This window comes from Centrocercus urophasianus, unplaced genomic scaffold, assembly GCF_019232065.1.
Source record: "Centrocercus urophasianus isolate 14NV4802_14NV808 unplaced genomic scaffold, USGS_Curo_1.0 seq_24, whole genome shotgun sequence".
Lineage (NCBI taxonomy): Eukaryota > Metazoa > Chordata > Aves > Galliformes > Phasianidae > Centrocercus > Centrocercus urophasianus.
Genome location: NW_024884800.1, coordinates 3,802,129 through 3,819,618, shown reverse-complemented (window position 1 = coordinate 3,819,618; position 17,490 = coordinate 3,802,129). Strand labels below are relative to the sequence as shown.

Genomic DNA, 17,490 nt, shown 5'->3' with positions numbered 1-17,490 from the left:
GGCACAGCTGTGGGAACGCTGTACCCGCAGGTCACCCTCAGTGGCTTTTCCTGAACAGCCTGAGATTAATTGAGCTTGGTGTGTTTGTGCGGGTGGTTTTAAACAGATGGGTACTGGCTAACGTGTAATCTGGGCTGCGTCTGCTGAACTTCCTTGCTGGTTTTGCATGTGGTCTTGCATGACATGGAGAAGTGTAACTCCGTTGAGCCCCACGCTTTCGCTTCTTGCAGCAGTTAAATATGCTGAGGAATGTGAGGTATTTCCCATTTCAAGTAAGGAAAGGGAGGTAAATAGCCGTGTTTCTGGCAGTGTTTGGTGACACTGGGACTTGGTGGTGCTGAGCATCTCCTGGCTGCTGTCTGTCACTGACCCATTGCTTTTATTAGAGGTGATGGCAGAAATCCTGTCACTATGCAGAAGGCCGATTTTTGGAGGAAATGTCTGAAAAGGGAAAGCCTCAGCTGCACCTTCTTTCTGCTAGTGCCACTTCTCTATCTAGTGGTCATCAGCAGTATTCCACCTCCTACCAGTGTCAGACGACTGTGCAGCTTGGCAGTGACCAAGCCAACACTTCCCATGCGGTGACTCTGCTCCTAGCTTTTCTTAGCAGGACCAGGAAGTTGAGGCGGCTGAGCTTGGGTCAGGGTTTTGGGTTTCTTCCACACCACTTTGTTGTTCAGAGTGTTTACGTAACAAAAATAGCATTTTATTGCTCTCCTTCCCTGAAATTCCCTGGTTGCTGCAGTCTTATGCAAGAAGAGGGATTCAACTTTGCCCTTGTGGCTTCAGCCCCGGGGGGACCGTGCAAAGAGGCAGGTGCCTGGTGTGTGTCCTCCAAACAATGTGGTGGAAATCAGTTGGGAAAAAATACCTTTGAGAAAGGATTCATTTTCTTTTGTGTCCAAAACAAGCAGCTGATGCACAGCAGTGCTGTAAGACAAACACCAGATATCCTGTACCAGCACTGGGGTTTATCCTGTTGTGGAGGAAACAAACCTGGAGGAATTGTTGTGCAGCAAGATGCAGTGGATCTGTTGATAAGAAATTAATTCTCAGTTAATGTTATTGTGTGCATTGTTAATTGTATTGAGTATCACCATGTGATGTGGTTCAGGCTGGGAAATAGGATCAGTAGGTGGGTCCAAGGTGGGTGTCTCCCCTGTGCCCCATGCATAGGACAGCAGCATTCCTGATTCTGCTAAAGAGCTTCTCTGGTATGGTTCTCATTTGGGGTATTTCTCCCCAAAATTTGGCTTAACAGCAGGAGTTTAAAATGTGGTCCAGACTGAGGTCATGGGAGCTAATCTTCCTCTTCCTGAGCTGGTCACCCCTGGTCTCCTTGGCTACAGAGCAAATCTGATTGCTTTTGTTCTTTAGCAAAAGATTTGCAACAAGAATGGTGCTTTTCATTTCAACTTGATGGAGCACAACTTTGTAGCAACAGGAAGGGAGGAAAGAGCAGCAATGTTGGATCTGGGGTCCTCCTGCCCCAGGCTTCAGGAGGCTTTGCTGGGAGCTGCCCTGGACTGTACATGAGGTGTTTGTGGTGCAGCACACCTTGCACTCCCCATGCTGTGCCCCCTGTGCAACTGGCCGCTGCACAGCCCTGAGAGCCAATCATGCTGCTGTCAGAAAGTGAATGATGTTTTATATGCTTTAAGTGATGAATAATTTGTCATCTTGCTCCTTTTGTTGCACCTGCTGATGAAGCAGCTGCTGGTAATTAGGCAGGCCTGGTGCTGGCACTGCATTCCCTTCCTCAATGGGGTTGCTGTAACCTGTGTGTATCAGTACACCTGTAAGTAACCCTCACTCTCAGGAGGGCTCTGTCAGTTAACGCTGCTGATGCTCGTTAAACTTCTTAGCTTGCTTTTGACATGTAACTAACTGCAAAGGCCAGGTGATATTTTAGTGCTCTTGCTGTTGTACCGTGTATTACAAAGGATGGCCTTTGCAGCACATAAAACTTAAGAGCAAACACAGGAGGTTGGATTGCAGCAATATTTATTGCTTATGGCCTTGGCTGGCTGTATTGTGAGGAAACTATATTTAAAGGAAGAAAATGTGCCTGGCTGTTCTTCCTGGGGACACATGTAAGGAGATGCTGCCTGGTGGAGCACTGTCAGTGGGAGGAACTGGGGACAGCTGGCTGCAGGTGGCTGTCTTGTACCCAAGGTCTGTCACGATGGGCAGGAAATGACTTTGTATTCTTGGCAGGACCCAAAGAGTGCCTCCTGCCTGTGAGCGTGGAAGGAGCGAGTTGACCTTTTTGGGCAGCGCATCACTCTTAAATGTGGAGGGTGAGATTTGGGGAGGTGAGTATCAAGGCTTCCTCTGCCAGTGTTGGGTCTCTCCGGGGGAGGATATAAAGTGACCAGAGTTGGACCTAATTTAACTGGTGAGCTGTGACAGCTGGTGGCCGTGTGTCTGTGGGGGGGAGAACCACCCCAAGGCAACTCCCTAGATGCTCAGCCTGGCGGGCTGTGTTTTTGCTAGATAATAATGGTGATGATTTGCACCCTGGTGTTTCAGCAGTGTTCAGGTTAGACCTCATCTTATTTGTAGGCTGATCCTAGGAGGCAGTCTTGACACTTGATAAGCTGTGTCCTCAAAATTAGGTTTTCTCCTCTTCGGCTTTTAGCAAGCAGCAGTCGTGCTCTGGGTGCAGAGGAGAGGAATGACCTTGCCCAGAAGCCAGCCCAGCCATCAGCCATTAATTAGGGACCACGGAGGCTGGAAAGACCCCATTCCCGGGATTACTTTTGGTCTGGTTTGTCTCAGTTGAATGCCTGTTTAATGTGAAGTGCATAAATACTTGTGGCAGCAGTGCTGGGGGCCCCGGGCTCCCCGCTCCAGCTGGGCGCCTTCCCCAGCAGTGCCAGCACCGTGTCCCTGTTCTGCTTCCACGTGGGGCTGGGGGATGGAATGGTGCTGCTGGAGGGAGCCCACAGCTCCCAGGTGCTCAGCCAGGCACCACCTGCTCCCGTGCACTCTGGGATGGGCAGACTGGCTGCTCTCTCTTCCATTGCTGATGAATTTGGGGATGTTTGCTATGAAGCCTTCCTCCTCTTGCAGGGATTAAATCTCTGCTGAGATCAACAGCTCTGTAATTAACCTTGCGTTGGGGTTGTCTCATCAGAGAGTAGGTAACTGCCTCATGGGGCGGTTGTACAACTCTGTGAGACTCACAGGGGACTATCTGAAGTTATTTTCTGGGCTTGGGACAAAACAAATGTGAAAGTGAGGCTAAAAAGAGCAATGCCTTGTGGGCAGTGGCACCCTCAGGGTGGCACTGTGGGGTTAGGGGTGAATGTTCTGGCAGCAGGTCAGCACTGTGTACAGAAATATGAAATCTGGGGAGTCCCTCTCTGCTGGGAGCTCCTAAGGAGGAAGGGATGCTGCTGGGGACAGAGATTTGTTTGCAGAGTGGCAGAAGGAAAATAGGGGAGATAAATCCTTCCGGCACAGCTCCAGGCTTGCCGCTTCCTACCTGGTGCCAAGGATGAGCTGTTTGCTCAGAGGCGGCCCTGACAGACATTGCTGACAGCTGGTGAGTGGCCACGTGTGCTGGAGACCGAGCCAAAAGGAAATCTCCCAGCCCTGTCACTGTGGGTTGGGCTGGTGGGTGAGAGAGGGCAGTGGAGACCCCTACAAAAACATTTCTAACAGGGCTACAGGTGTGCTGGTGGCACAGCACCTGCCTGTCCTTCCAGGTGCTGTGGTGTGGTATCATGTTGCCGTGATGTGTGCATGGTTGAGAGGCAAAAGCACCATGCTCTTAAGCTAGGCATGTGCATCTGCCTTGTGCTTTTAGTACCGATCCCCTAAGCAGAGTATAGCATTCTGACCCAAACATCCACAGGCTGAGGACACTTTCCCTCTGTCCATCTCTGCCAGAATGAAAGGATGGGGATAAGGTGGTTGGTAGCTCCATCTCTGCTTGTTCTCTTGTTCCTTGTGCTCCTGCCTTTAGAATCGTATCTCTCTATGCTACCATACTGCTGGTATCATAGAATATCCTGAGTTGGAAAGGACCCATAAGGATTGTCAAGTGCAACTCCTTGTTGCTTCTTGTTGTCTGATGTTTTATCTTCTGGTGATGTGTGCTTTATGCTTTCCTGAATGCCTTTTGAATGGCACAGCAGGGCTGTGCTCAAACACAACCAAACAAAATATGGAAAATATGGATAATAGTGATAGGTCCTGGCCCACGTAAGTTCCCACACCTCTCCTTTGCTCAGCTGCCAACTCCCTGAGGGGTGGCTGCTTGGCATGGAGAGAAATGGGTCCATGTCTTCCTGTCTAGGGATGCCGAGCAGAGGGGAAAAGAGATGAAAGACAAATGGCTCCTGGGTTGAGCACCAAAAGCCCTCACCAAATCCACAATGGGGCACGAGGTGCTTTGGCTTAAGTGACACCAAATCTCGAGCAGCTATGTGCCCTGGGGCAGAGACTGAGGAAATGATGCAGGTCAGCTAGAAGAAGTTAAGAAGAGCTGCAATGGAGTTTTTGCACAAAAAATTGTTTCTACTTTAGTTTTAGAGTCTTGGTAGCTTGTAGGAGCCCAGTCCTCGCAGGAAAAGATCCAGACAGACTCCTGGAAGGTGCTGAAACATTACCTCCCTGATGCAACAGCATGTTGGAGTTAATGATTGATTTTGGAGTCTGAAGGAGACCTGTGCTTAATGGAGGTGGGCAGAGGTGCGTATGAAAGGATGGTGAAGTACCAGTGGTAATTTGCAAAGAAGTGCAAAGGAGATGGAGCTGCTTCTTCTCATCTCCAAAGAGATGAGCAGCATTTCTGCAGCAGTGGCACTGATGTGGCCGCAGGACTGGGCAGTGTTGGACCCTGCTCAGCACCTCACTGTTCTGCTCCTTCCTATTGCTGCACAAAAACAAGCCGTAAATAGCTGTGGGGTGGAAGGGGAAGGAACTGCCAGCAAGGTGAATGATCGTAAAGCCCAAGTAATCTTTTTCCTATGTGCCCTGTGATGAATGAACATTTGTTTGGGTCAGGGAAGTGACACTTTCTGTACTAGGGAAAGCAGACAGGAGCCGGTCCCTCTGCCCATCCTGGTGCCAGTAGGGTTTAACCTCCATGTCCATGGGTGCATCTTGCCCCCAGACATCAGCCAGCAGTCACCAAACTGCAGTGATTCATAGTGGCTTCACAGCCCTTTCTGTTGCCAACAGAGATTTACTGTCCAGTGTGGACTCATTTAAATTACTGCCAACATTTAGGGGTCTTTATCTGTCTTGCTTTACCCATAGGGATGTTGTCAGATTTGATAGCTAATCTGGAGTTAAGCTGATGATCCATAACATAGGGCCGCCCTTTGGCCAGTAACTCACTGCTGTCACTGCCTTTTTCAGGCTACCAAGAGTGACCAGAAAAACTGCTTTATGGCAGCTGAGAGCATCTCATCTCCTTGGGGTGTGTGCAGGCAGTACAGGGGACTCTGCTATGCCAGTGGCACAAGGTGGGCACAGTAGGGGTTTCTCTTATTCCAAGAAACAGCATTTTGAGGGAAATAGAGTAAAACACTTCTGTTTTTTTTGGCCAAAGAGCACAATATAGAACGAGCCTTCCTTGGCCTGTTGTGCTGCTTGGGGCTTGGTCTGCTGAGATGGCTTCAGCAGTGTGCAAATACGAAATGGTTTGAAGCAGGCAGCGTGGGGACGTGCAGAATTTGCTTTTTGAGCAGCTGATAAAACAGCTGACGTGCCTAACTCATTGTTTTTCTAAGCACTGAAAATGACTTTTCCAGGTCCAAAGCCTACTTCCCCTTATTAACGTTCGATTAGCAATTGCTCCTTGCTGTGCTGAGCTTGAAACAGGAATACAATTAGGAACAGGTTTCTCCTCTGCCACGTCTGCATGGCCAATATCTATCCAACTGGGTCTCCATGTGGCCACAGTGGGGCTGGGCCCTTCTGTCTGGGATTGATGCAGTCAGCAGGGCAGTGATATCCGTGCATGCATGCACACACCCTCACTCTTACAAGACAGATCCTGCTGTTCACACGTATTCTTAAGATTTTAAATTCCCTTATTTGTAATGGCAATTGGTACTCAGTGCCAGGGAACGTTGGGTATCTCTGTAATGCACGTTGCATTTTGTTGCTGCCCAAAACAGAAAAAGCTCTCAAGAGCTCAGAAAGAAGCAAGTAAAATTGATGCTGTTGATGTTGCATTGAGTTCTGGCTTGTGCTTGCTTCTGTGTCGCCAGGGCCTTCTGCCCACAGAGAAGATGAAAAGGAATGGAGCTGGGAGATGGGAAGGTGGCGAGGAGGACATCACTGAATCCCATGATGAGGGCTGGTTAAATAATGAAGGAAGTATTTGCTAATAAAAGATGATTTTTTCCATGCTATTTCTAGGGCTAATAAGCAAAGGAAGTGGAGAGAATTGATTCTCCTCATAGCATGCTTGTGTATGATCAGGCCACCAAATTCAAAACACATGAGTTTTCAAATAGTCCACAACTTCAGGCTTTTAAAATGGGTTCCTTGCCTTGGTTCTTGCTGGTGATCAGATAATGACCTTCGTAAGCAAAACAACTCCAGCTGTATTTCATAATGGGAATATACTTCTGTGCATTGTAATGAGCTGTTAACAGGGAACAGTATCGTGTGAAAATCTGCACGTTTCCCATGATGCTGCCCTGATTTAAAAGCCACCCATAAATTAGTCAGTGTTGTGAATTTAAAGGTCAGGATTGGCTACAAGGTCTATTTTTCTCCCCTTAGACAATGTTTTCAGCAGGCTGGAATTTAAAATAGGAAAACCTGACCTGCTGGGACTTGTAAGAGTTGGGTGGAATGTGTGGTGGCCTTTGTGTTGGGTGTCTGAAAAGGAGGAGAAAGAACAGCTTTGCTCCTCTGAGCTCCTTACCAAACCTCTAGAAGGATGGCATCCAATGTTCTGTGCGCAGCCCTTGAGCAGAGTGGCTGGAAGGTTCCTGGCAGAGCCAGAGGTTGGTTGGCCGTGCTGGGTTTGGTTCGTGGTGTGCAGTGTTGTGTGGCTGAGCACCAGAGAGTTCCTGCAGTAGAGCTCTTTGGATGTGAACGCTTGATTACTAAATGTATATTGCAATTCTGAATATTATTTTAGCTACGAGATCAGTCTCCGTCCTCTCCAGCTTTTTAGGTTTGATCGTATTCCAGAGGCTTACTAAAAACATGCAAAGAATTTCAGCAAAACTCAGTGGAACACTTTTATTAAATTCTTTCAGTCATGCAAGCTAAATTAAATGACAGCTCTGTCCACCAAAAGATTACAAATATCAATCAGACTTCTCCCCTAAACTCATGAAGGAATTAAATGTTTTTCTAAAAGTCTTCTATTCTCCTTAATAATCTGTTTGGCTGTTCTCTTTGCTTTGCATATTTTTGAAGTCTGCTGAAAGGGATGATTTCTGCCCTAGAGGAGCACAGTGCTTGTATCACACGGCCGATATTTCATCTGAATTTGTGGACACAATTTTGGTGTTGCTCAAATTGATATTTGCAATACAGCGAGCATAGTTTCCAAAATGAGAAAATGACTGTTGAACTGCAGTCCAAGGAACACAACGCTGATTTCTTCTCGGAGACGGGAGATTAATGATAAAAAGTATGTTGTAGCCTTCCTTGTTTAGGTTAAAATTGGAAAAACAAGGCCAGGTGGCTCAGGGGGCTGGTGGGACGGGGAGCTCTGAGTGAAGTGGTTGTTAAGAACAAGGAGTTACAAAGATTTCAACATGCGGTCGCCCGTCCAACTCCAGCTGAGTCATTACCCCACATTGCTGCATCTGTTTGTGTCTGGTCACTGCGTGGTTATGAATAATGGTATAAATCACACTGGGATGCCCTGGGGAGATTTCCTTGCAGAAATGCTCAGCACGCTCTTCCGATCTTGCTTGTGTTTTTTTTTGTTATTGTTGTTTCTTTTTTGGGGAGGGGAGAGCACAGGACAAACAGGAACAAATATTTATGTGGAAACCAGCTGGGGCATTGCACCATCCCTCGTGCCAATGCCCATGTGTCTGGAGTGAGGGTAGGATGTGAAAGCAATGAGACTGGACACAAATCTGATGCATGTTTGAGCTGGTGGATCTTGTAGTTGGGAGTGTGGGATGTGGCCCATGTGCTTCTTCCCATGGTTACGGTGCAGATGGGAGATGGGTGCCCCACAGACACCTCTGAGACATGTGCATGTGCACGGGCTCCCACAATTAGCACTCTGGTTTACACTGGGTACATTACAGAGTATTTTTGCCATTATGGTTTAGCAGAGAAGAGCAGATATGATTGTAAACTCCTGCAGCTGAGTGAATTGTGATTAAGATGAAGCTATCTTGCTTCACATACTACTTTAGTGATCACCAGACTATGTATTTTCTGTCTCTTAGCGTAGTCTGTACACCACAGGACATGAATTAACTGTAATGTCAGGGTAACAGTCAGCTCTGTTTGCTATTTAAGGATGGAGAAGCTATGTTCAGTGCTCTGAATATAACTTCATAAAGCACACAGACCGTGCTGGTGGCTGTGCAATGGTTCAGTGAGGCCACAATGTTGTGCCAGCTGAAGCCATGGTGCCCAGCAGTGCTCTCTATCTGAATGCCCAAGATTGTACTTTGGGATTCCCACCCATCACTAGGTTTCCTATCTGTGCTAGCAGGGAAGGACGTGGTAGGAGGCATTGCTGGCCCTGCTCTTCTGGTAGGACTTTTTTGTGCTTCATACTATGTCAGTGACCTTTGAATCACAGAATCACCAAGGTTGGAAATGACCTCCAAGATCATCCAGTCCAACTGTCCACCCATCATCAACATTTCCTGGTAAATCATGTCCCTCAGTACAACATGTTGCTGTATGAGTGAGCTGATGCCCAGGCAGGTTTGCAAGGCTGAGGCTATCCTGATGCCCACAAGCATCACTGTGCCAATCAGACGCTATGGTCAGCAAGTGCTTGGCTATGCTGAGGCCCATGTGTTGTTTCTTGGGAAGTTCCCATTTCATTGTGGCTATAAAGGTTGAGAAATTAAGCTGCTAATTTATAGCATGCCAAGAAAAAAATAGTAATATGAGAGTGATTTTAATGTATGAAAACAACTGAAAAATTCTGCTATTTTCCCGCCCCTGCTGAGCTTATTAAATCTGAAAATATTCCAAAACTTAATTCTCTCTGCCAGAAAGCTCCTTATGCCTCTTTCTGGGTAATGGAATTTATGCTGCTGAGGTGCATGGTGAGGTTCCTGCTGGTGTGCTTCATGCTTCAGCTGCAATGGGAGCATCCTGCAATGGCGGTGTACTGGGGCAGTGAGTTCTAAATTATGTGGGGCATGTTCACTGTATTTTTCAGCTGACATGCTCCGATCTGAGCTATGCTATTAGCTGTGTCGTTGACAAAGTCTATATTTATGGTGTTCTTATTTGTTGCTGAAGTCTCTATTTACAGCATTGCAAGACTCCACGGATGTTGTCTGTTCCTGGCATGTGTCTGAATGAGCCATGGTGCTCCTTGGTCCCACAACGTGAGAACCATCAGGTCTGCGTGCAGCAAGAACAAGTGTATGCTGTGCCTCTGAGCATGACTTCTACAAACATTTCCTAAGCACTGTGGGCTGACGTTGGAGGGGAGAAATGCAAGGAGCGATAAGGGCTGAGCCGCCGTGTTTGGTTTGTGTGAGGTCTGCCCCATGCTACGCCCAGCTCTGTACTGGTGTATATATGTATATCATTTTTTTCTTTTTGTGGTCACACAGTGTTCTGGGAAAGGCCTGCAAACATCTAAATAAAATAAGACTCTGGATTTGGGAGCTTGGGCGGTCTGAGCCAAAGCATGCTGATGGCCACGAAAACGCATCTCTGTGTTTTGAGGAGCTGAGCTGCACTTCACCTGCTAGCACTGCCGTGGTGCCATGCTCTCTGATTCAGGAGTACAAGGCTAACATTTGGGGACACATATATAAGAGAAAACCCTCATCCTTGCCATGTCCCTTTGTCACCCTTGGATGATGCTCAGCATGGACCTGTGAAGCAGAGCTGTGCCATGGTGCAGCTCCCCACAGGGTGCAGCAGGGAGCTGGAGTGGTCTCACTTGGAGCCATTTGTTTTTCATTACACTGTGCTGCTCTAATATAAACAATAAGGTATGTGGACACTGCTGTGGACAGAGAGCCAGATGCTGAAAGCATTCCTCCAAGGCTGTATAAACTTCAGCAGCTAAATATTTTAGGAACTGTTTTCTAAGACTTGCTTAATAGTTTAAAAATATAACCTAGATTCCAGATATTAAAAAATGCCTTGAAAGACACGCATGTTGCTGCAATAGCTGGAACCAGCTAAAGCCCTGAAGTAAGCAGAAGGCTCCCGTTTTGCAATATCTTCTCTGTTACTTATCCTTTATTATTATTATTTTTTTTTAAAGCAGAGATTAAATTTGAGAGGCTTTTAATGGTGTAGTGGTAGTGACAGAAATTTTTAGCCTATATTAATGGGCTGACTCACACTTTTTCAAAGGGAAGCTGGGTTGGTGATGAAATAACTGGGTTCTTTCAGCAAGAGCAAAATAGGGAAAGACAGTGGGAAGAGGAAGGCAATGTCTTAAATATGTGTTTCATCCTGCCTCTCTGCACGGATGGTGCTGAGAGCTCCCACCTGTGGCTGAGAGCAACCCTGACCATCAGTGCAGGTATCCAACCCCTGCTCAGTGATGTGTAACCTTTCAGAAGCAGTTAGGTCTTTAAAGCTCTGGAGCTGTTTTTTGTTGATTTTGTTTTTGCTTGGAAATGTTGGAGTTGCTTGGTGTGGATTATGGGTTCTTTCACTGCATTGCTTTACCTGGGGAAGTCAAATCCTGCCTTAATCCAGCACTTTAGAAGCTCATCTCTGTGAGCATCTTCTGGGTGTTCCCATCACTGCCTCCCCCAAGCAGGGTGATGCTGGGATGAGGGCACTCTGCTGTGGGATTTGCAGCATACTGAGCTGTCCTGGTTTCCCAAAGCAGTGCCAGAGGGATTTGTCATTTCTTGTCCCACATGTTACTCCTCAGATGGACCATAATCCCTGAGAGCAGCTCCATGGTGCTTTCCAACAGATCACTTTGTGTTGAACTGGCAGCACAAAGACTTGCAGTGGTGCAGCAGCAACCAAGCCTGGGGCTGAGCTCAGCTTGCCTTTGACCACTGGACAAGGCTCAGCTGTGCCACTGCTTCTGTGTCTGACTTCCCGGGGGGGCTTTGCCACCACACAGGGCTCATCTGGCTCAGCTCTGGAAGTGCATTCTGCTGCTGACCTGTGGGCTTTGATGGCTGGCAGATGTCCTTCGCTCAGGGAGAAGCCAAGGCATGGAGTTTCTCAGTGTGGTTTTATTCCCTTCTCCTGTGTGTTCCGTTTTGTGTGCATGTTTGCCCATGAATGAACCAGAGCCCTTCTGTGCTTTGGCATGAGGCATGCGCCAGGGTCACATGGAATCATTCAGGTTGGAAGAGACCTCTAGGATCACCAAGTCCAACTCACCCCACCACCACCATGCCCACTAACTATGTCCCTCAGTGCTACATCTGCACATTTCTTGAACACCTCCAAGGACAGTGACTCTACCACCTCCCTGGGCAGCCTGTGCCAATGCATCGCCACTCTTTTGTGAAGAAATATTCCAGATATCCAACCTAGCCTACTGATGTGGTTCCATGGAGCCCTGTCACTCACTCCTGCAAGCAGGAGATGAAGAAGTAGGGAGGGTGGTGGGAGCTGTTCAGTGATCGCGATGCATCCTGTCTTCCAGCTGCTCAAAGGGACGGCTCTGCCCCACCGAAAAGCTACAGGCAAAACCCCAGAGGAGGAGGAAGAGGGGAGTGGAGACTGTGATGATGAAGATGACTGTGGCAGAGGCTCTGGAGATGGAGAGCTGCGAGTGAGGAACCAGCTCCGGTTCTTAGCAGGTAATGGGGACAGTGGTTCTGGGGGTGGCTGTTCCTCTGGGGTCAGTAGGTCTGGATGACAACTCTTGGGTCTGCTCAGCTTCCTGCTCCAGGTGGGCTTACAGGGGTGCGTTCAGCCTTGCTGAGCTGTAGGTACAGCTCATCCCCTGCTGCCTACTCTTAGGAATTTAAAGGTGAGCTTTTCTGCTTTCTGGAGAAATTCATAAAGTCAATAAAGATGGTCTGAGTACAGCAAACCCTCTTGGTTGTTTCTGACATAGAGTTTAGGGAGACGGGGTTAATTTAAAAACAAAACAAACTCAAGAAAAAAAACCACCTAAGTTTCATTTTTGAGAAGTGATTTGAGCACTCAAGACCCTTAGGGTCAACAACGTTGACCATCAGTATGATCTATGTCTTTGGATCTCCTCGAGATGTCAGTAAGGTGTCCTGATGCTTCATGGCTATGTAATTGAAAAGGTCACCACCTTCCGTTGGAGGTGGAAGTGAAGATCCAGCTGTGACTTGGGCAGTTACAGAAAGGTAGGTGGGTGGGTGGGTGGGTGGGTGCCTTCCCCTGACCCCCTAACTGCTGCCATCCTCCCTCCTGCTCATAGCAGTGAGACCACCATGTCCATGGTGGGTGTGTGGCATCTGCTGGCTGGGGGGCAGTGGCTGGAAGCTCGACCCAATTAATGCTGGTCCCAGCTCTGTGCTCTTGGAGAGACCAGACAACTGAACCTGGATAAAATCAGCTTTACAGCTTTGAAGTTTAAGAGGGAAATTTGGGCTCTTAAACGAAGCACAGATGTTTATAAACTTCCTTCCATTGGCCTGGGATAATTAAAATATCCTTAATGAAGTGAGAGCTGAAATATCAAATGCCCGTTTCATATCAAAGATTATTGACGCATTATGTAAAATATATAAAATACATATATTCAAATATTGGTTTGGAGGAGGAAAAGGCTCCTTAAGTTCTCCAACCCAGGTCCGAAAGAGAAACGCATCATTCAGAGAAGGATAAAATGCCCTTTCTTTCATGCAAGAACTCAATATCAAAGTGTATGTTAAGGAAACACAGGTGATCCACGTTGTCCTGAGCTGAGTGCAGAGATACGTGTTTCATTTTCCACCATCTTTGCATCACACTTCCATGCTATTTTAATGTGTTTCTAATTTCCTCTTCCAGCCTTCCCCATAATATCATCAGCTGTGTGTATAATCCTCTCTGCTGCCTCCTATCTCTGTAGGCAGGTTTAATCACAGTATTGATCCCCAGATAACCTGCCTGTCTGGCAGTTTAGACCTCTCTTGTCATGTGGTATGTGAACATGTTACATGAAAAGAGGGCTTATCCTCCCTGTGCTACTCTGCTGGAGGGTGTTTGCTGCTGTCTTTGCTAAGACTGGGTAAATATTAACACAGTGGAAAAGCAGCCATGGCTTGGGGCACTGTGTCCCAGCAAGTTAAGTCTATCAGGCTGCTGGGAGAGCTGTGTTTGGGTGGCACAGCTTCTGGGCACCAACTGGCCTGGAGTACAGCCCTGTGCTGTGGTGCTGGCCAGAGACTTTCTGGTTCTTTCTCAGATGTGTGTGCAATGATGCTCATTTTTGTGTGTTCTTCCTTAGAGTAGAAAGGTGAAGTTGATCTGACAGTGACAGAATCACGTTTGGTTGGTACTGGATAGGCAGCAGTGACACTGTTCAAGTTTTATGTTGGAAACAAGCCTGGGAAAAGTTGCTGATGGTGTGGAAATACTTTCAACATTCTGAGAATGTTTCTTTTTTACTTTGAAAGGGATATTTTTCAATTATTTTTTTTTCCATCATATCATATGTATGTAACACAAAATAAAAGGGACCAGAAACCATTCCACATCTCCCCCTAGTTCCACAAATTCTAAATTTTAGGTTAGCATGCCGATTTGAAATGATGCCAGGCTTTGAAATCTGGAAATACTTTTTGCAATGAACTTCTGCTTTTGGCGTGGCTTTGTCTCCCTCCCCAAGGTGGTTGCCCTGTAATAGAGATGCAGAGACTGGGGGTGGCTGGGGTTGAGTTCCTGAGGTTCCCTGCGGCAGCATGAAGGCAGCGAGGCTGGATGGCCAGCAGTGCGGGTGTCCTAGCAGAGTGATCAAGCATGCAAATCCTCTTCAAATGCATTTCCCTGCTCACCCTCAGGTTTGCGGTGAGGGAATGCATTTGGATGCTTGGTTTTCTTTTTTCTGAGCAGTCTGGTTCAGCTCAAGAGGAAATATCCCTGGCCCCGTGATAGCAGCAGAGAACTCCTCCCTTGCTGGGTGTTGGCTCTGCCTTACACATAGACTTGGCAGGCAGCTCTGCTGCATGTGTCCTCCTGTTATCCAAGGGCAGCACAGCAAAAAGCATGTGGTCCTGCACAGCGAGGCTGTGGGCCACGTCTGGACAGCGTGCCACAAGTTCTTGGCCCTGCCTTAAAATCTCATTTGCAGTGGGATCACTGTGTAAGATAAAGGCTTTAACGAGACACATTAATGTTGTGTTGCCACTGAGTATTTGCAGTGTGTTTGCTGTGTGCAAATGGGTGCTGGGTTTGGATGGAGGCTGGGTGAAAACGTTAGCAGCATTGGCCATGCCCAAGGTCTTTGCATGAGAATGTACACCACCCAAAAAGCAGGTCATTGGGGGTGCTGTGTCTGTGCTGGTAGTTGAGGTGACCCATGGAGGTGGTGGAGTCACCATCTCTATAGGTGCTCCAGAACTGTGGAGATGTGACACTGAGGGATGTGATTATGGACTTGGTGGGGTGGGCTGGGGTTGGACTTAGGGATTTCAGAGGTCTTTTCCAGCCTTTATGATTCTATCATTCTATGGTTCTCCTGCCCTGCAGTTTGGGTCTCCAAAGGTTTGGGAAATGTGGAGATCTAAAAAAAAAGAGCAAAAAATCCCCAAACAAAGTCACTCTTGAATACAGCCTAGTTTTGATTTATCGCCTGTTGTATGAAATGCTACCTTTGTTTCCTATTTATAATGACCCAGTAATAACTGGACACTCAACTTAAGCTAATGATTTAAACATACTTGTAAACTGTCAAGTCAAAAGTTTGTGAGTGACTATAAACATATGTTGGTGAGTGCTGTATGCTAATAAATTCATTATTATGGTGCCCCAGTGGGAAACACGGAGATGGCAAGCTTTTTTTTTTTTTTTTTTTTTATGATAGGTCTTTTATTGTTTGTCACATCTGCAACACATTAAGGATTTTGAAGGCAGATAATGTTTACAATAAGAGGAGGATTGAAAGCCTTCCAGCTCAGTGAAGAGCGCTTCCTGTTTGTCAATGGAGTAACTGTGGACCCGGCACCCTGTGCATGGAGCTCCAAAAATAGAGATGTGTCCAGACGTGTGCGTGTATTTACGCCACACCAATGGCAAAGCATGCCAGTGAATAAATTGTAGTATTTCCCCCCAAATCATTAGTCGGTGTGAATGTATTCCAGAAATCTATGCTTACAAACGTCCTCACACTGCTGAGATCAGTCATCCTACACTGTGTACCCAAAGCAAAGCCTGGGGAAGCTGCTGCTCCAGACAGCCACCCACTAATTAGCTCACCTCTGGCATTCTCACTCATGATGCCACTTATAACTTCCGAACTGGCTGCCAGTAAGCCTGAAAATGAAACATAGGTGCTGGAGATGCTCCTGTGCTGAGCAGCTGGAGTAGGAACTGGTGTTGCCCTGAGCTGCCTGTAGGCGATCATGAAGATTTTTGGGTGGAAATGTGCCTTTTAGTGGCTGGAAGAACACCCGGGAATATCTGAAGTGATCCAGCAAGCAGGGTCAGGGGACAGGAGGAAGATTTACCCTTCCGAAGTATCTGTGTTAGGCAGTAACAAAAGTTGTCTTGGGAACAGATGGATTTGGCAGCAATGAGTAGAAATAGTTTATCCTGAGAAGGGAAGTTGGCCTCATCCCATGAGAGGTATAAGGATGGATGTGTGCAATAAAGATATGTAAGGATGGCTCTGTGGTTTGTGTGTGTAAAACAGCTCTCCTGCCTGACTGCTCCGGCTGCGCAGCACTGGGTGTTGCCTTTCTCATCTCCATTTGTTGCTTATAAGGGCAAAGGGAGTTTGCAGCTGGAGCCCCATTTGCTGGCTTGATGCTTGGGTGCATCTTTTCTCCCCCACACTTGTTTTCTGCTCTGTCTCCTCTGTGGGGTTTGTGTGCAGCCCACACTGAAACCCAGACATAGCATGGCCCTCTCTTTTCCAAGATCCATAACTTTTTAATGGCTTCTGACTTGACCACTGGTGCATCTGCTTTGCAGAATTGTTTCAGAAAGCCTTGTCCAATTCCTTTGGTCGTGTTCCTCTCATTAGCCTGCTTTCTCCTGCTATGTGTCTGCTGGTGCTTGCTCACTGCTTGGAGGCAGACCAGCAAAATGTAAAATATTTACAAGATCACCTCTTCAGATTCTTTATTGCAGTGCTTGTTTCTCTGTAAATGCCTTCAGGGTGCCCATATCCGAGCCGCAGGTATCTGCTGATGCTGCTCTGCCTGATGCTTGGGCAGCCAGTTCCTTTGGTTGTTTATATATCTGCTAAAAAAGACATTTCCAAATACCAGATTTGCTTCAGAATACCCCTTCAGCAGAGATGCTGCGTTACAAGGCATCCGTCCTGTCTCAAGGCCAAATGTCAGCCGGATTATCCCGATGGAAGTGCTGGAATGCTACCAACTGAAACAGTGCAATAGCTTGATTATTGCTTTGCTGTTTCAAGTGTTTGTGTTTGTTGAAATGTCTCCTTTTAGCGAATATTTGGTTAGGAGTCAAGTGTTCTTTGTCACTGTCCAAATACAAGCGAGAAGAGACGGGGGTAGCAGTTGGCTGAAGCTGTAATTGAGTGTCAAGTTCATTAACTCGCTATGGAAATCAGCAACAATGATTTTTTTATTGGTAGGCTGGGAAAATTATTGGTGGCTTTCAGAGCAGGGATGTTTCTAGCACTCTTCAGTTGGCTGTTGGTGGTGATGTGACTCTGCTGGGCCTCGCTGTACACATAACGTGTACATTTTAATGCTTTCTTGCAACTTCTATGCTGAGAGTACCTCCAAAGGTATGGGAGGTCTGAAGAAGGTTCATCCCCTAAAATAAGAATGCACCTTGAGGTAAGCTACGTGTATGCAGAGAACGTTTATGAAATCGGGAAGTAAATCCACTGGATGTATTCATCCTGTGCTCTTATTTTTCTGGTTTTTAATTGTATTTTATTTTGATTTATTCTTTCAAACATTTTCAGCTTTGTGGTTGCAGGTATGAATCAGACCAAGCAGTTTTTATCTTGGATTTGTAGGAGCCAGCTTCCACTTTGACCCAAAGCAAAGAGTAGCATAGCAGATTTTTTAAAGCAGGATCAGTGGAAGGCATTTAAATCCCTGACAGTCGCATGACCATGAACGCATGTGTCGCACTCACAGTGTGGGCAGAAGTTGTTCTCAGTAGTTCTGGAATCTCGCATCAGGGCAGATGAGGCTCGTTCTTGGCCTCGGTGTGTGGAGACTTTGGGAAATGGAGCTGTGTGAGGTGTAC

At 47.0% G+C, this 17,490-nt stretch overlaps 1 protein-coding gene across 1 annotated transcript in view; it reads left to right on the top strand.

Annotated features, from left to right (window-relative positions):
• Window positions 1–17,490, top strand: part of GPC3 (glypican 3) — a 115,641-nt gene that overhangs the window by 79,819 nt on the left and 18,332 nt on the right. Inside the window, exon 7 of the mRNA XM_042825192.1 lies at window positions 11,777–11,933. Within this exon, the coding sequence (XP_042681126.1) occupies window positions 11,777–11,933 (157 nt within the window). The remainder of the gene's footprint in view (window positions 1–11,776; window positions 11,934–17,490) is intronic.